The 20,000-nt window shown below is 42.5% G+C and overlaps 1 protein-coding gene across 1 annotated transcript in view; it reads left to right on the top strand.

The window, feature by feature from the left end:
* The first annotated feature begins 2,089 nt into the window (after nt 1-2,089).
* st3gal7 (ST3 beta-galactoside alpha-2,3-sialyltransferase 7) overlaps nt 2,090-20,000 on the top strand; it is a 23,571-nt gene continuing 5,660 nt past the window's right edge. The window contains exons 1-2 of the mRNA XM_076286305.1: nt 2,090-2,388; nt 5,262-5,385. Of these exons, the coding sequence (XP_076142420.1) occupies nt 2,192-2,388; nt 5,262-5,385 (321 nt within the window). The 5' untranslated portion in view covers nt 2,090-2,191. The remainder of the gene's footprint in view (nt 2,389-5,261; nt 5,386-20,000) is intronic.

Genomic DNA, 20,000 nt, shown 5'->3' with positions numbered 1-20,000 from the left:
ACACACACACACACACACACACACACAATGAGGTTAAGTATGGAAGGAGCTCTGACTCACTGCCCGCAGATATGCAAACGTTACTCAGACTCGGGACAAAGTCCAACTCCATGGCGACAGGTGAATCGTTAACCCAACAAAGATAGAGGAGAACTCTAAACACACAAAGTGTGTGTATGTGTGTGTCAGTGCAGCAGCTCATGCATGTTCTAGTTCTGATCGTTAGATACACAAGAGTTAGTTTAAGTGTGTGAGTGTATGTGTTGGTTAGCTGTGCACAGTCTCGCTATCTCAACTGGCAACACACACCCGTGAGGGAGAGAGTGTGTGTGAGAGAGCTAGTGTTTTGTAGGGAGAGAGTGTGTGTGAGAGTGCTAGTGTTTTGTAGGGAGAGACTGTGTGTCACACACAGGAAGGCTTTGGGTCTTTCAAGAGGGGTACCATAAAGTTCGTGCATGCTCTCTCTCTCCAACGCAAACCAGATTTGGGGTTCCATAGCCAAGTAATTCTGCTACATAATGTTGAAAACAGGGGCGGAGCCAGACATTTGAAACATTGGGGGCTTAGCCCAGTGTCACACACAGGAAGGCTAGGGGGGTCCGGGGGCATGCACTCCCAGCAGAAAATTTAGAAAAATAACCCCTTAAATAATGACTTCTAGTGAATTCTGTGTAAACTAATGGACACATTGAGACTTTAATGTGAGACTCAAGGTATATCTGACTGGCACTTTGGGTCTTTCAAGAGGGGTCTATAGGCATAGCCTATCTGATCAGCAGGCACTTAGTTAATTAAGCGTTTTTTATGAGTTATGGTTTGTATATTATAGGCTAGTATACTATGCTGAGATAACTCTGATGGGATGCTACCTTGTCTCAATACATTTTTACTTTGAACTCTGGCCAAAGTAGCCTTATGGTCAGGTTTAGCACAGCCCCACACATTGTGAACCCACTTATATAATGTTCAGTGGAACACATGAAGCTAAATTTAATCCAGGGCTTAAAATTCATTTTTCAAAATGGGGGGGGATTCCCCCATTCAGCGCTTCACATAGGGGGACTAATTCAGTTGGGGGGGGGGGGGGGGGTGTACATTTTACAAACTGAAATCGCACTTTCCTTATAGGCCTACTGTAACAGGCGTCTGAGGCGACTGAGCTGTCTGTGCACGTCCGCAATTGATTACGTTCCTCAAATGGAGAACACATATATCCCATGGTATTGTTTGCCATAAAATGCATGAAACATGCAAGTTCAAAATCCCGCCGGTAGCCACGTTACATCTCCGTTTCATATTTGCCTAGGCTACTAGCCTACAATTAATGAATTGAACGAACTCAACTGACAACAGGTCAATCTACTGATTCGGTCATTGAGACTCTATGAATACAGTACAACAAACTTTCTGTCTTTCTGAAGTTTATTTTTGTATTCCGGGGTACAGTAGCTAATTGCCTAATGTCTTGACAATAGTTTTTCTTACCGGCTTGCTGTTTAAACTGACTGTGCCGCTCTGAACTTTCCTGCCAGGTTTATGACGTAAACCGCTACATCAACTCGTGTGGGAAATCAGATTATCTGTCAATAATGGGCTTTGAAAATAAGGGATAGCCTATTTTCTTCAGTAATAGTAGCCTACATTTTGTAACATTTATAGAGAAATCAAGGGTAAGTTAAATTAGAAATTAGAATCGTTGGAAATTGAAAACACATACAAAAAAACAGATTCGGGGCTTTTGAAAAAAGATTAGGGGCTTGAGCGCCCGAAGCCACCCCCTCGCTCCGCCAATGGTTGAAAACAGATAAATGTGTTTATTCGAAGCACACATACAAATACTGTAGGTCAATTTCAAGTGCGCACTTACGTGACTAGGCTACTTCAAGTATTAGCCTACGCACAATAGATTTTTCTTTTTTAGCCTACATAATGCATACACTTTGTAAACAAACAGCTGTGACAGGCAGCATCTCGCGAACTCTACAAGCCCCCACCCCTCACTCGACAACCACACGGAGATTCTGTAACGTGCGTGTATGTTGTTCACACATAGGTCCGTAAGGTCCGCAGGTTAGCATCATATCTGAATCATCCGAAGGGTAGGACATCCGTTTGACAAACCTCCGCATATACTCCGGAGGTTATATCTGAAAGCGCTTTGTGTGTGTGCGAGGGCGACTGGAGACGGACGATGGTGGCTCAGAAGAAGTTGAGCGTCACTGACCCGGAGGACGACAGTGAGCCTCTACTGCCCGCTGTCTCTCACACACACACACTCTCTCACACACACACCAACACACACTCTCTATCACACACACATGCCAACACATACACTCACACACAGCAGGCCAGCAGGAGTGGGGAGGCCAGAGACTTTTTCATCAGCCGGTAAGTGTGTGTGTGTGTGTATGTATGTGTGTGTGTGTGTGTGTGTGTGTAGGGAGAGGAACCTAAGCGTCAGTGTGGTCTTGTTTTTGGGCTGCTGCTTCTCTACTTGATTGTATGTTTGTGTCAGGGTTTCCGTTGTCCGGTAAAAAAAATGAAATGTCCGACAAAATTAAATCTCTCCGGTCAAATTGTTCGATTGAAATTGGCTAATAATCCCGTCCCCTGACGCAATCTGAATTTGAGAATAAGGCTTAACCTAATATGTACAGGGGCGCCTTAATACCACCAGAGCAGAACATGGGCTGTGGCGCAAATATGTTTTTTAAGGACCACCCCCCCCCCCCCCACCGCAAATATTAATTATGATTAAATGATACCCGGCCCGCGATCTGACCCGACACATAGCGTGCGCTTTTGGTTAATAACATGCAGTGTAGTTGTAACATGCTATATGTTTTTTAAGGACCATCCCCCCCCCCCAACCGCAAATATTAATTATGATTAAATGATACCCGGCCCGCGATCTGACCCGACACATAGCGTGCGCTTTTGGTTAATAACATGCAGTGTAGTCTAAAATTATTCAGCATGTAAAACCTTTACATAAACAGGAACAGAAAGCCCTCGAATCACGTCAGCCTATGACATCGCTTATCAAAAAGGCTAGCCTACTGCACGAAAACAAGCCTTGAACTTTTACAACACTGGCTGTAGGCTAAGTTAAAAGATGGGTACACATGTTTAAAAGCTTTTCAAAAGTGCATGTGTTTGTCGTGTCGGGGGGTTCCCCAGGAGTTTTTTTGAAATTCTGTCTACTTAACACACCAGTTTAACGCAGTTTGGGAGGGAGAGAAATACTTTTAGCCTACAGAACAAGCTGGCTCATGTGACGTGAACATGGCTACATGGAGACATATCTCACTAACAATGGAGAAAACATAACATAGACTATTATATGTGCGAATGGGTTAGCACAAACTTAGCTGTTGGTGAACGGAGATGCAGATCACTAATTCATTTATTTGCGCCACAGCCCATGTTCTGCGTTCACTCCAATGAGACAAGTGAAATACATGTTTTTAAAGCCGTTTCATTTCCAGGCTATTTGTTACGATATTTACCTGCTATGCCTTCTGTTTTCATGGACAGTTACAGGAATCCAGGTTATTCGTTTGATCGTTGCTTCAATCCTACCCACGTTATCTCCAGAGTTTGTATGATAAGTTTGTCAGTCAGTTTCAGTCTCTCCTCTAGCTCCTCTACACCCGTTGGGATTTATTACGTTTTGTTACATTTTGTTACATTTTAGAATTGGAGAAGACAAAGGGGGCCTCTGCATGGATGTAATTGTAGAGCAGTACGATGTGCTCAATTATTTAGGCTAGCTCCAGAGTAGGCTAATGACGCCGCGAATACGGACACGCCGTTTATTATTATTGATTATCATTATTATTATTAGGAGGCCCCTCATTGGTCGAGGCCCCTGGGCTGAAGCCCATGTAAGCCCCTGCATTAAGGCGCCAGTGAATATGTAAGCCTATATTATACGTCCTCTGGCTATGTTTTTAAATGAACAGGCTCTATCGTTTGAAAAGTAAGCTATTAAACAACAGCCTATGCCGGTCAACTCCACCACCACCAGATAAAAAGCAGAAGTGTCGGGCGTATCTGTCGGAATCAGTGACATTGGGAGTTGTGGGGGGTGCGGCCGCTCCAAGACACTGTCATTCTCCGTGTACACTGGACATGCAAAGTGTTCTTTACCCAAAGCATACAGTAGGCCTATGCGTTCTCTGTCTATGATCTGCAGGGTTAGGGCCTCCTTGATCTTCTTAATTTATTGTTATCAAATAAAAAGTCATAGCATTAGGGCAGGGGTGGGCAAACGTTTTGGCTCAAGGGCCACATTGGGTTTTGAAAATTGACCGGCGGGCCGCACCCCCCCCCCCTCCCCCCCCCACGACACACGCATAAAAAAACAATTTTTTTTATAGCCTATAATTTAGTATGAAAAGTATTTGTTTTAAAATATTAATTGCTTAAAAATACTGCTAATTTTATGCTGTTTAACAAATGTATAAATTGTGCACTGTCGCTTTAAGACAGTCGCTTTAATTCACGTTTATTTCTCAATGATCTTCTGCCTGCTCCGCTATGGCTAGTGCTGTACCTACGGCTGGGCCTGCATGATTGCCTTCATGATTTCCCTTTAAAAGTTTCTTATAAGGAGATATCAATTATCAACAATGACAACCCAGCTGGAACCTGCGGCTCTCTCCCTCTCGTGAGTGCAGACGCGTTCTCAATTAAATGGATCGCATAATGTTCACGTTAGATCTGCTGCAAAGGAGATAACTAAGAGTTTACTTAGTTTAACATGATGTTATCTCTATTTAACATGATGTTTTGACATTGACATTGTAAACGTTATCTAAGGAGAGTGAAAAGCAGTTTGCAGTAAAGCTAACCAACGTCGCCTCTATCGCAGGAAAAAAATAGCGAGCAGCCTGATAACTAAATGAAATGCTCGGCGGGCCGGATGAAAGTGCTGGAGGGCCGGATCCGGCCCGCGGGGCGCAGTTTGCCCACCCCTGCATTAGGGGGTAGTGGTGTGAGCGCTCATTCTTGTGTGTACACATCTGTGTAAGTTAAACAGTCACCAATGGAGATAACGTGGGTAGGCTATAGCAACAAACGTAGCCTTTTTATAACGAACGAAGCGGACTCCAGTTTTCCTCAATTTGACTAATTAAGAAGCGATAATAGAATATTTGACCGGCATATCATCAAAATGTCCGGAAAACGAAACCTCCGGCACCATTTTGTCTAGCGGAAACTCTGGTGTGTGTGTGTGTGTTTGTGTGTGTGTGTAGGGAGAGGAACCTGAGCATCAGTGTGGTCTTATTGTTGGGCTGCTTCTCTGCCCTGTTGGTCCCCGCCTACCTGCCCTCTGACACACCCCTCTGGACCAATGACAGCACTCCGTCAACCAACAAGGTGACACATGCACACACACACACACACACACACAAACACACACACACACACACACACGTGACTGTTTAAGTTTTGCCATGATGGCGCCCGCTTGTAGGCCTATACTGTGAACAGTACTGTTTCTACACAATCTTTTTAATAAACTGGAGGTAACGTGGGCTAGAGGCAACAATAGTTTAAACAACAACGTGGCTTCCTGTAACTATCAATGGAAAACTTTGCTTTAAAGCAGAGATTTCACAGAAGTCATCTATTTTTCAACTTGCCAAAATGCTGGTGGTAGATTATGACAGTGACAAGTTCTGAGTGTGCCACGACACTTATTCTAAAGATTAAGACAGTGTAACATCCACATTCGGGGAAGTGTGTACTCATGTTGTTTCTGAAAATACCTGTGACTGCGCAACAGCTAAGCGATCTTTTTCCAAACTCAAACTTTTTAAGACCTATGTCATAAAGCACGCTGCACAACCATGTTGCTGAACTGTTAGTTTATTAACTATTCGTATTTGCGCATGTCTCATACATGTTCACACATGAACCAATCAGGTGGCTGATCAAACTAAGACTATTCATCACATCTCCCCCCTTTTAAAGATCAACTGTCATCTCTGACAAAACAAAAGAAGCAACACATTGGAGTGCTTTACTGCAAATATGTTAAACATCACTTCTTATACAACCTATCTATTCCCCAGTCTTATTCTTATGAAAATAAAATAAACTAGGCTACAACTAAGGATAGCTCAATAGAGACTTTCTAAAGATTTCCCATTGTCCTGTTTACGGCTGGAAGCGTAGTGGTTTCCTTATCACACGTCCACAGCGTGTGGTCTTGGGCGAAGCCTGTTCTGGGGTATGGGGAATGGCCATGGTAGCCTCGGCTCTGGGAGAGGGTGTCCCTTTGCTCTTCACAAGTAGTGGCTCACTCAGAACCACGGGTGGGCCCTCTTCCTCAGCGTCCGTTGCACAATCAGGTGATACCGGTTCGTGTTGACTTTGCCCGGGTATGGCTTGTAGATGTTTACGATTCCTCCGGAACTCTCCTTGGTCAGTTGTGATGTAGTAAGACCTTGGCTGTTCGGCCTGACGACTGACCGTTCCTTTTGTTGTCCACCCCTTTTCACCATCGAGCTTTATCCTCACAGGGTCACCTGGATGCAATGGCGACAAGGACCTGGCACCATGACGGCGATTGTAGAAGTACTGGTAAGATTCTTTTGCTTTACGATCCTTTTCTTCCACACTTCTCAAATCGGGCCATGCAGGGACCAAGTTGCTTGCTATTGTTGGAACCGTTGTCCTCAGGTGTCTCCCCATAAGCAGTTGTGATGGACTGCAGCCTGTGGATGCAATTGGAGTTGCTCGGTATGCGAGGAGAGCTAAGAAAGGGTCATTCAGCTTCAGTATTTTCTTAGCTGTCTGAACAGCCCGTTCCGCCTCACCATTTGATTGCGGATAGTGAGGACTAGATGTCACATGGACAAAGCCATACTGTCTTGCAAATGCCTTAAACCCGGCAGATGTAAACTGGCGTGCGTTGTCAGAACATAGCCGTTCCGGAATGCCAAACCGCGCAAACATGCTCTTCAGTTTGCCAATCACTCTCCTACTCGTCATGTCCATCAAATGGGAGATTTCAATAAATCTTGAATAATAATCCACGACAACAAGGTATTGCTGGCCATTTGTTTCACAGATATCAGCTCCAAGATGTCTCCAAGGGCCTGGTGGTAAGTCTGTGGTTAACAGCGGCTCTTTGCATTGCGTTGGCCTATTGATCTGGCATGTCTGGCATTCACTCACTTTGCGTTTTAGATCGGCACCAATGCCTGGCCACCACACAGAGAGGCGTGCCCTCTCACGGCACTTACTGAGGCCTTGGTGGCCTTCGTGGATGCGATCCAATACTTCATCTCTCATTTTGGTTGGAATCACAATTCTTGTTCCATGTAAGAGAAGACCTTTGGACTCGCTCAAGAGCCCCTGCTGGTTAAAGTAGGCACGCAAATGGACAGGTAACATTTTGAAATGTTTAGGCCACCCCTGCTGGACATATTTGAGAACTCTTTTCATTTCCTCATCAGTGCTGGTAGCCTGCACTATTTCCAGTAACTTTTGTGGAGAAGCAGGCAGATGTTCTTCCACGCTGGCTATGTAAGCCTCAACTTCCTCTTCGAAGTCGGACCACTCTGTCTCTGTCAAGGGGTGCCTGGACAGTGTATCCGCGATAAGTAAAGACTTTCCTGGGGTATACACTGCCACAGGATTGAAACGCATCATCCTAATTAAGAGTCGCTGACAGCGGATGGGAACTTCATCAAGGTTTTTCAGATTAATCAAGGGAACCAAAGGTTTATGGTCCGTTAGCACCTTGAACGACTCCAGGCCACAGAGATATCGTGACAGTTTCTCACACGTCCACACCGAAGCCAGACACTCCTTTTCTATTTGAGCGTAGCGTTTCTCCGCTCCGGTGAGAGTACGTGAACAAAAAGCCACTGGGAGCATCTTTCCATCATGCTCCTGGAGCAAGGCGCCACCTATCCCATAACTACTAGCATCCGCTGTGACGACGGTCGGCTTGTTCACATCATAATAAGCTAATGCTGGTGCTGTGACCAACATGTCTTTCACCTTAGCAAATGCCGCCTCTTGAGTCCTGTCCCAACGCCATACTGAGTCAGCTCTTAGCAGCTCGTTCAGTGGCTGAAGCACAGTAGCACTGTGAGGCAGGTAGCGGCAAAGGTAGTTTATCATGCCCAATATCCGTTTCAATTCAGTCCGATTTTGGGGCCTACCTAGGTCTCGAATAGCACGAACCTTGTCGGGGTCAGGGCTAATGCCCGCTTCGCTTAGCCGATGGCCTACAAAGCTCAACTCCTTTTGACCGAAGAAGCACTTTTCCTTCTTCAACTTTAGCCCTGAGGCTTCAATGGTCCGCAACACCTCCGCAAGCCTGCGGTCATGTTCCTCACGCGTGCGGCCATATACCAGGACATCGTCCATGAAGCAGCAAACCCCCTCCGTGTCCCGAAGCAGCTCCGTCATGAGTTTCTGAAAAATTTCGGGAGCACTTGTGATTCCGAAAGGTAATCTACGGAAGCAGTACCTCTTGAAGGGAGTTATAAAGGTGGTCAATTTCCTACTGTCATCGTCTAATGGGATCTGCCAAAATCCGCTTGCAGCATCCAAACTGGAGAAGACTGTTGCCCCAGACAACTTAGAGATAATGTCTTCTAGCGTTGGCAGCACATACTTCTCGCGAATTACAGCCTCGTTTAGTCGCTTGAGATCCACACATATTCTGATTTCCCCATTCTTTTTGGCAACAGGTACCATTGGGGCACACCATGGAGTGGGCTCTGAAACTTCTTCAATCACGCCCAACCGCTCCATCCGATCCAGTTCTTGTTTGACTTTTGTTAGCAATGGGATCGGTACTCTGCGAGCTACATGGATGCTATATGGTTCGACTGTGCTTTTGAGCATTATTCTAACTGGTTTGCATGCTAGCAATCCCAATGAGCCAAACACATTCTCACTTACTTCCTCTATTCTTTTAATTAGCCCCATCTGTATGGCAGTGCTGCGTCCAAGCAAATTTCCTACATGGGCCCCTCTCACTACATAGGCATCAATCACATAAGGCTTTCCATTTGCGCTCACTTTTGTTTTCAGTTGGCCTAGACATTCCAGCTTGCCTCCTGGACTGTTGAGAATGACATTGGTTTTGTTCAGTGGTATTTTACTTCTCAGTCCTTTGTAGCTTATTTCAGACATTACAGTAGCATCTGCACCTGAATCAATTTTAAAACTGATAATTTGCCCATCAAATATGATATCGGCCATCCATGGTGGAACTGGTGCACTTTGACACTGGACTGAACCAAGGAACAACTCTGAACCCTCATCTTCATAAGATGTTACTTCTTGAACCACTTTTGTGTGGCAAACCACTGCAAAATGGCCAATCTTGTTACATTTACGACACTCAGCTTTTTTAGCAGGGCAGTATTCTTTAAACCCGTGTGGATTGTTACATCTTGTGCATTTCTTTCTTTCACTATATTCATTGTCTTTGCCTTGTCTTTTTCTCTGGCTATCAGCATTATTTTTCATTCCTCTGCCTCTACCGCGATTTCGTTGGGAGAATTTAACCTCCTCCAGTTTAGTTCCGTTTTGCTCGTAATTTTGAGTCTTAATGAGCTCGTGGCTCCGTCTCAATTGCTCTGGCCAACGTCAGTGCTCCTTGTAACTGCAACTTTTCTGATAGAGATTTGTCTCTTAATCCGATAACAATTCTGTCCCTGATGTATTCATCTTTCAATTCGCCAAAATTACAATGTTCAGAGAGCTCGTAGAGCCCTCTCACGAATGCCTCCACTGTCTCCCCTTCACCCTGACGGCGTTGATGAAATCGCGCACGTTCATATATCACATTTCTCCGGGGAATGAAGTGCTCATCAAACTTCTGTATCACGACCTCATAATTATCCTTATCATCGTCCTGGTCAAACACAAATGACTTAAAGACGTTCTCAGCCTCCTTTCCCATTGAGTACACTAGAGCACTGACCTGCACGTCGCCATCTTCTAAAGAAAGTTTCGTTGCAATTCTGTACCGTTCAAACCTCTGTCTCCATTCTGGCCATTCACTCGGCCTCTCAAACGGGAAACTTTCCGGCGGCGTGAACTTGAGCATCTTCACTTAAGACAGGCGTTTCACAATAACTTTGACGATATGACTGAGCACTAAACCGCTTCTGACACCATGTCATAAAGCACGCTGCACAACCATGTTGCTGAACTGTTAGTTTATTAACTATTCGTATTTGCGCATGTCTCATACATGTTCACACATGAACCAATCAGGTGGCTGATCAAACTAAGACTATTCATCACAACCTATACCTAAGGAGCAGCATGGGGCAGGAGAGGCTCCGTGGGTTAGCTATCCTGTCCATTGAAAATACGAGAGCCAGAGCATTAAATATTGAGAACATCGTTGACGATTTTGCACAACGAAAGGCTCGTAAGATGGCCTTCTTCTAATGGCCTAATTCACGCATATTGGGGATTGTATGCATATGAATGATTTTATTTGGTTTCTGGACGGTTAAATAAGTTAGGTTACATTAAGTTTTGTTTCTGCGCAGTGCGAGTTTATAAGCAAGCAATCTACGCTTACAGTTTCCGCAGAGGGTTGAAGAGGCGCATTGAGTGTTCCCATAATTCCATGCGAGTTGATGTTAATGCAGTAATATTAGATTACCTTGGCCTGCAGGCTGTTAATAAAATTATTTTTTAATGTTTTCACATGTAATGGATATATAGTCGTGTGTTTTTTATTTGAAATTGTAATCTGTAACTACTAAACTACTTCGGTGCCTCAGGCCCTTTGCATAAACAATTGAAGTCACCCTTAATGTGTATTGCATGTATCAGAGCTAATTCATCCTGGGCCAAAGTTCGTCGGTATGGGACCCGCGTAGCGCTCTCGCACCTGGGCCCACCATTGGCTTGTTACGCCACTGGTGAAACCGGTGAGGTTTTGTTAACGGTTACGCCTTGCGTGTACACGACGCCGGCAGTTTAGGATACTGAAACCGATTTTGAAACTGGCTTCCGAAGTGGGAACTTTTGAAACCGCCGGCTAACTTTCGCCGTGTAGACGCCTGTAGGTGCGAAGCCGGCAACTTTATGACGACATACATGCTGCCCCACCTCTCAACTCAGCCACGGCACTCGACCTGACATGCTGCTTGTCAAAACAAACCAAACCATTTATTTATCATATTAAAATGTTTTTCTTTCCCCTGTCATGATTTATGTGCACAATGTAGCCTATCAGCCTTTAGTGGTTAAGTTAGAAGCACACGTTAGCTTAACTTAGTTAAACATTAGCTTACTGCATGTTAGTGTTTTCTCCAGTGGTGCTCAGACCTAATGCAATGCGTAGGCTAAGCATTTGAAATTTCACATAGCAGTCACATACCTTGAAAATGAACTTTATTAGTTTAACAGTTGAATTGAAAACCGAATTGTTTGTAGTCTCCTTATTTCATGCGACTGATTAACCAGAGCCCTTATTAGACATTCTCTGGCTTAACAAACTGTTTCAATAATGTTTTCTTCTACGCGATTCACACAAAATTATCGTGAAGCTTCTGCACAGCGGCGCCATCGACTGGTCTGGCATATGCACTACAGCACATTTAGCCGGTTACACCTCTGTGTGTACACGCGAGGTTTTTTCTTGCCGGTGTCGTTAAAGGTGTGAAAGCGGTAAGAGAAAATTTCGTGTAAACGGTCCCTAATCCTGGCGCAGTGAGCTGCCTGCAACAACAGCGGCGCTCGGGGAGCAGCGAGGGGTTAGGTGCCTTGCTCAAGGGCACTTCAGTCGTGCCTACTGGTCAGGGTTCGAACCGGCAATCCTCCGGTTCCAAGTCCGAAGCGCTAACCAGTAGGCCACGGCTGCCTCCTTTAAGGCAATGAGACTCCAGCACCTTTGAGGCAATGAGACTCCAGCACCTTTAAGGCGGTGACCGTGATTTGGTCAAGTAAGAGTTGTTCCTGGACCAACATTCTAAAAACCGTACTGGACCAACAACTCTTTAACCAATCACAGCCTTGTGATGTCATCAATGTGAGCCTTCTGCTTCTCCCATTGCGATTTTGAAATTTCCCTCCAGAAACAACCAGTTGGTCACCGTAACTTGAATCTCAATACAGGTAGGTCCTTGCATATTTGTGTGTAAAATAGTTGTAAAATAAAATAATTCTGATAGGAGTCTGATAAATCTGATAAGTCTGATAGAACATGCGCACCTTAGATTTTATTTTATTTTCGTTTTAGCTGACTTGGTTTTATGTCTGTCTAATGTTAGCTACCAGGCTAGGGACCATGCATTTACTGTAATACATTAGCTTCCTAATAGGTAATTCAGTGGCTATGCATCTCAGCTCATTTAGTAGTCTTGGTGCCGCTGTTATTCTTGCAAATGTTAGAGGCTAGGCTAAGGAACATACATTTATGCTACCAAATTAGCTTGCTAATAGGTAGGTGCAGCATGCAACTATGTGAAGTGCCAAGCCGGTGTAATGTTAGTTCACTGGCTAATGTGCACACTTTTGGACTACTAGTGTAGCTTGGTAATAGGCTAAAGCAGTTGCTTTTGTTTGTACATGGTCCTGGAGCGACGTTTGTCATGTTGGTCCAGGACCGCCATTAGAATGTTGTTCCAGGACCGTCTTTACAATGTTGGTCCAGGACCTACATTGTCATGTTTGTCCAGGACCATCATTACAATGTGGGTCCAGGACCCACATTGTCATGTTTTCCAGGACCATCACTACAATGTTGTTCCAGGACCGCCTTTAGAATGTTGGTCCAGGACCCACATTGTCATGTTTGTCCAGGACCATCATTACAATATGGGTCCAGGACCATGAAACGGTAAAGGTCAACAAATTGATTTAAAAAGACATCATGTATGAAGTTTTTTCCCCCCCTCGTTTTGGCTTTGCATCGGGTTCGCTGTCAGGATTTTCCGATAATGAATCTCGTGATGCTGATATTGAATTTTAATTTCTGCGCGTCTAAGCTGTGCTTGAAGTTAGCTGTGACAGACCTCACAGGTTTTCAAAGCCTGTCTATTAGGCCTACTACATTGTTTAGTTAACACCTTGTCATTTCGCGTTTGTCCAGCGGTTCACCTCCGTGAACCTTGCGCCCCTTGTCTAAAACATATTTCAGGATGCCATCTCACCATGAGAAAACGTAACGTTATGGTGACGGTGCGAGATCAAACCTTTGGCATACTTAGTAAACGTCTTGCACATAACATTGAGCTGAATATTTAGTGGAAATAGCCTACTGTAGCATTGTGCTGATAGATAAAAAGTCGCCAATTTAAAGGCGCAGTCCGCATTTTAACCCTAGCTCTCCATTTAGTGTGTGCGCTTGTAAAACTAGTTTTGTAGCCGCTTAGCCTACACAATCCTGGTGCAGTATCTTAAAACAGAGCCTACCATTTATTTTAGGATGAGAGGTGTAGGACCTACAGTGTTACTTTGGGAGGAGAGGAATCGATGTAATTTGATTATCTCTGGAACTGAAATATCAACAACCTTCAAGTTGCAACCACTTCAATCAGCATCAAAATATCAGTAGGCCTATCACATGATTCACTATTTTGTTCTGTTAGGGGGCAGGCTATATATTATCATCAAGTAGGAGTATAGTAAATAATTTAGTCAACATTTTAACTCAATGTTGGTTTAAGTTATAAACAAAACATGTTATAAATGGAAAAAATCCATGGTTCTGCATCACTGTTGGCAAAATGATCATGATGGCCTATATATTTCAGCCATATTTGGTTTAGTCTTGTGTAGGTCTATAGGCTACATCTACTTTGCTCTATTATAAATTTGTTTTCTTTAGGCCTTATAGGCTGTATTGTAATATGCTATAATGTTTGAAATATATGTATCTCAATGTATCAATACTTCCCATAAAAGTCATCAGATGTCATAATTTAAAGGGTTATTTTTCAAAATGTTCTTTTTTGAAACCCCTAGTATTTGCCCCAAATATATTTCCTTTAAGGCCCTTTTCCAGTGCCACCCTCGCATAGGATTTGCCTCATGAATTTTATGAAGTGTAGGTGATGTAAATATACGGTAGCCAACACTATAGTACACTAAAGTACTCGAACCATCGGGGGGGGGGTCACTCCATCTCCGTGCTACGTATATTTTCCTTTTTTTACCTTTGCCAATCACACCCCTGATTTTGTCAAGATATATGTTTTTTGTATAAATGTTATTTCCTATTTTCAGAGACTATGAAAACAGACTGCCCACCTGCACCAACACTGCAACATTTCCAGATGGAAATTATAAGTTCACACACAAATGTCACTCCTTCAATTACCCTATAACAGGAAAAGAACTATGGGTTAAAGGAAAAATCACATGCAGCACTACTAATTAGGTATATTTGATCAAATGTCCCTGTGGTAAAGCATATGTAGGAAAAACATGCAGTGCTCTGAAGACAATGATGTGAACACAGAAGCAACATCAGAAACAAAGATGATAAGAGTCTCCTGGCTGTTCATTTTAACAAACACCCACTCTCAGCTCTGAGGTTCATAGGGATAGAACAGTCAAAAAACAGTCAGCTTTTAAAAAGAGAGGCTTTTTAGATCTACCACCAGTGAACTTTGGCCCCAAGAGGGCTAAATGAAGATTTCATAATCAGACCTTTTCTCTAATATGAACTTGTAATATGGACTGTGAACAGAAAGTCTAGTGAATGAACTCTATATTTTTTTCAAATCTGCATTTGTATACACTAGAGATCTGTTTTGGTCTCATATAAAGTTCTACTAATGTTTCTTATAATGTTTCTTATAATGTTCTTATGCATTTGTTTGCCATTAATCACGCCACAAGCTAGATAGATAGATAGCTAGATAGATAGATAGATACTTTATTGATCCCTAGGGGAAATTCAAGGTCTCAGCAGCATACATACAACACAAACACATTATTTAACATCAGAAAGAGTAATTAAAGTATATAATATAAAAACACAACTAAGCAATAAGGACAGTAGAAGATAAAGAATATGCTAAATATACTAAAATACAAATTATTCTAACTAACACTTAATACAGTATATAAAAATATACTAAAATACAAATTACAAAAATACAAATTATACTAACTAACACTTAATCTAAGTCATTCTAAAAACAGTATCCACATAGTGGTGATTAATCAATCAGAGGCGCTTGCAATGACTGAGGCAGGGACTGAGCCTGTGATTTTCTGTGCATAGTAAGATATGGTAAGGTGCTCTAAGGTTCTCTGTGCGAATGAGTGTCATGGTGGTAGTGCAATGGTGATAGTGGTAGTGGTCATGGTGATAGTGCAAATGAGTAAGTCCAACAATGCAAATGAGTAAGTCCAACAGTGCAACAATGCAGAAGTAAAGTAAAGTGAAGTCTATATATCTATATATTTAACTATTTAAGAAAATGTATAAGTGTGGCCACAGTTCAGCTGTGGCATGGAGGGGGGGGGGGTTATGCATATGTGCTAATGTGCTAATATAGCACGCAAACAGTGAGGCATAAAGACAGTGGTACAAGTGGCTAGTGGACAGACAGTACCAAACATGGAGGGGGTGAAGAGGCAGACAGACTATGCAGAGAAGTCTATCTCTCTTCCCTTAAGCTGTCCTGCCATACTATACCTGTAAGGGTTAATGTGTCACTGAGCTGGTGATTAATGTGTCACTGAGCAGGTGATTTAGACCATATGCAATGCCTGTGTGTGCAGTGAATTTGAGGAAGAGCAATCAAGGTCATAGTGTAATTCTTGCCAAACTATCAGAAAAGAAAATGAAGAAAAGAGCATACCAAGGAGTGTGTTGGACTTTTCCCTAAAAACTTTTGCTTGCTTTCGTCATGCATCTGGGATTGTGCACAAAGTCTCTTTACAAGTTGCTAGAGAATGGAGCCATGCACTTTTCTAAGAGATTTATCTGAATTTACCTGTATAGGTGTCACCAAGCCAGATATAATTATTTTACAATCTCAGAGAATCATGTTTATTGGTTGCAAAAGAGTTTGGGTGCATTGTCATTGTCTGGAATGACTTTGGCAACATAGAATAGCATTCACAATTTATTGTAACATAATGTTTCACTAAAAAGAACAGTTATTGCTATAAAGTCAGGGACATCAGTATAACTTTACCCAATATAGCCTTTAACTGTTTAAATAATCTTTGAACCGTTGTACAGTTGAGTCACATTTCCTATTTGGAAACAGTGGCCGGTCTTGCATACATTATTTGGGGACTTGCAGACTGCAGATTTAGAAACTGATATACTCTGGTTTGTTTATGAGGCACTTTGAAGCTTGCCTAGTAATGTCCATCAAAAGGGGGAAGTGAGTGGACAGTGTGAGCCACATGACAGTGTTCATGAACAAGTCAACAGCAGATAAAAGTTTTTTTTTTAACCAACAGAACTGTCCCTGTCCCATGTTTGAGGTGGGCTACACACTTTACAATGATGGCAAAGAGTTGTTATCAGACGTTCACTAAGACATATTACCCAGCACCAATCTATCTAATAAGACCTTTTTGAAGTACCATTCATGGTATGTTATAAAATATTGAAGTTGTGGGAAGTTGTTATGGCTTAAGCTGTATGTTTCATTCGTCCCAACCGAGGACCGAATATTTAAAAATTAAATAAAGGAAAACCAAATATTGATCCTTCATTTAAATTTCCAGGATTATTGTTATGTGGTATATAGGAAGTGGAACCAAGTCAAGCAGCATGCATGTCTTGCCACAAAAATCTGCGTTGTGTGAAGGACAAACCACATAACGTTAACAACTCTTTGCCGTCATTGTGAAGCGCGTAGCCCACCTCTCGGTTATGGAATGGAAATATCATGCATATCGATGATTCTGCCATTTTTATAGCTGTAACAGTAGGTGTTTCCATTAATATACTGTTCCCCATACACAAATAAATATTTGAAATATATTTTCACAATATATTTTGAAATATATGTAAATATTCAAAATTGACAGGAAAAAAAACATTTTGACACTTAAAATATATTTCAATATATTTTTCCAAATAAGTGCCCTTAACGACCCACACTCCATCAGTCTCCATAGCTTAACATGCTAAAAGTCAATCCCCTACTAAACATCTTTCTTTAACTGCTGTTCCATGTCCCACCCCCTTAAATTATAGTATAAACAAATTAATGAGGAGAAAATTAAACTGAAACAGTGATGTGTCGCTTGTGTAGCAGACATTGCTGCCATTGCACAAGGCTCTTGACCATCCATTTGACCAGACCAGAGCAGAGTGTGTGCAGACTGGTATTTCTTATGATGGACCTGGGCCAGCTTCCCTGTGATGGACCTGGACCAACTTTCTTATGATGGGCCTGGACCAACTTCACTGTGATGGACCTAGACCAGCTTCTCTGTGATGGGCCTGGACCAGCTTCACTGTGATGGACCTGGACCAACTTCCTTGTGATGGACCTGAACCAGCTTCACTGTGATGGACCTGGACCAACTTCCCTGTGATGTACCTGGATAAACTTCCCTATAATGGACCTGGAATAAACAAAGCAGACAAAAATATTTTGCAGCTTATTGTATAAAGGTTTAAACATGTGAACATCACAACAAGTTTCTCAGAAATGTAGCAAGAACAAAAAAAACAGTCTAACAACAACTGACAGATTTGTATTGCTATTAGCAAGGTATTTTTTGTATCCTAGCCTAGCAGCTAACATTAGCATGAATTACCATGGCAACAAGATTGCTAAATGAGCTTCAACGCTATTTCAACTATTGGGTCTCTTCTTATTAATAGACTAAGCAGTCACTTTTGTTTGTTGTACATTTTCCAGGAGTGACATCACCATGTTGGTCCAGGACCGTCTTTACAATGTTGGTCCAGGATCAATATGGCGATGTTGGTCCAGGATTAACATTGTAAAGATGGTGCTGGACCAACATTCTAAAGACGGTCCTGTACCAACGTTGTAAAAGACAACATTGTAAAGTCGGTCCTGGACCAACATTGTAATGACGGTCCTGGACAAACATGACTATGTGGGTTCTGGATCAACATTGTAAAGACTGTGCTGGACCAACATTGTAAAGATGGTCCTGGACCAACATTCTAAAGGCGGTCATGTAACAACATTCTAATAGCGGTCCTGGACCAACATGGCAACATCGCTTCAGGACCATGTCCAAACAAAAGTGACTGCTTTAGCCTATTACCAAGCTACATTAGTAGTCCAAAAGTGTGCTCCTTAGCCAGTGACATTACATTACACTGGCTTGGCACTTCACATACAGTAGTTGCATGCTGCACCTACCTATTAGCAAGCTAATTTGGTAGCATAAATGTATGTTCCTTAGCCTAGCCTCTAACATTTGCAATAATAACAGCGGCACCAAGATTGCTAAATGAGCTTCAAAGCTACTTCAACTACTGTATCCCTTCAAAATAAGTTTAAAAGATGCATAGCCACTGAATCACCTATTAGGAAGCGAATGTATTACAGTAAATGTATGGTCCCTAGCCTAGCAGCTAACATTAGAGAAACATAGAACCAAGTAAGCTAAAACAAAAATAAAAAAAATCTAAGGTGCATATTTTCAGATTCCTATCAGAATTATTTTATTTTACAACTATTTTACACACAAATATGCAAGGACCTACCTGTATTGAGATTCAAGTTACGGTGACCAACTGGTTGTTTCTGGAGGGAAATTTCAAAATCGCAATGGGAGAAGCAGAAGGCTCACATTGATGACATCACAAGGCTGTGATTGGTTAAAGAGTTGTTGGTCCAGGACAGTCTTTAGAATGTTGGTCCAGGAACAACTCTTACTTGAACAAATCACGGTCACCCCTTTAAGGCAATGAGACTCCAGTCTGACCAGATGTTGTTACCTTTAAGGCAATGAGACTCCAGCCTGACCAGCTGTTGTTACCTTTAAGGCAATGAGACTCCAGTCTGACCAGATGTTGTTACTCGGGATCAGGGCTCGAATTACGTGGGAGCCAGAGGGAGCCGAGCTCCCATGAAAGCAACAAAGTCAAAAACCTGAGGGGGTCTCTCATATCTGAAGGTGTCTGGCATTGCAATTTAATCTTAAACAACCGCTCATTATCCATCCCTGTGCGATCTCTTACCATTAAAGACGTTAAATTAAAATATAGGCTACTACGGGACGTAGACCTACACTACGCTCTTGAACGCAGCATGACACTTCACCACCACACCACTAGACTATATGAGCAAACCGTATCGATTTGACAGCACTCGCAAATCTGAAGAAGTCACCCTGCTTTGATGTGAGTGTTTTGTCTATTTGCATAGGCGTTCATTGGGCTAGCCTACGTGGTTTGATACGTGCTGAAAAGTCCTGTTTGGTGTTGAACTTGCGATTCACCTATTCTATGTTGATTGACAAAGCCATAAATTATGGCCCATAATGCAGCCTACAATAATTGTGTTGTCTGATGATCTAGCTATCCTCTGCCATTCAGAGCTCCGGAAAGTTCCCAGCTATTTTGAAACACCTGTTAGCAATCTCTGATGTCGGAATATTCAATGGCTACCCGACAATATCTCAGTGCAAACTCCAAAATTGTTTGTCTATTAATTTTCCACGGTTCAACACATTAGCCTACTAGAACATAGTTTGGCTGGCTTTATTCATTTCTGCCAGTTAGTGCTTTTTCCCCTGTGTATAAGTTACACTACATGCATTATTGTGTTTGGCACTGAGGATAGCCTATCTGAGATGGTGGTCTGGTTTAAATGAGTTACGTTGTGAAATTGAGAATGGCACAGACTAAATCGTTTAGTCTATTTCTTTGTATTGTGAAATTGAAATTAGATATGGACTATTACAATCAATAATATGTTGAAATTAATTAAAAGTAATCAATTTCTATGAAAAATCTATGTCTGTTGTGTGCGTGTGTCAAGGTAAAGCCTAGGCCTACCGTGCGCATATACTGTACTGCGCAAAAG

Source organism: Alosa pseudoharengus, unplaced genomic scaffold, assembly GCF_046254945.1.
Source record: "Alosa pseudoharengus isolate Yale_2024_CS ecotype anadromous, Long Island Sound unplaced genomic scaffold, YU_APseudo_1.1 YU_APseudo_1.1_scf_15, whole genome shotgun sequence".
Lineage (NCBI taxonomy): Eukaryota > Metazoa > Chordata > Actinopteri > Clupeiformes > Clupeidae > Alosa > Alosa pseudoharengus.
Note: the sequence above shows the minus strand (reverse complement) of the source record. Positions and strands in the feature narration are given on the sequence as shown.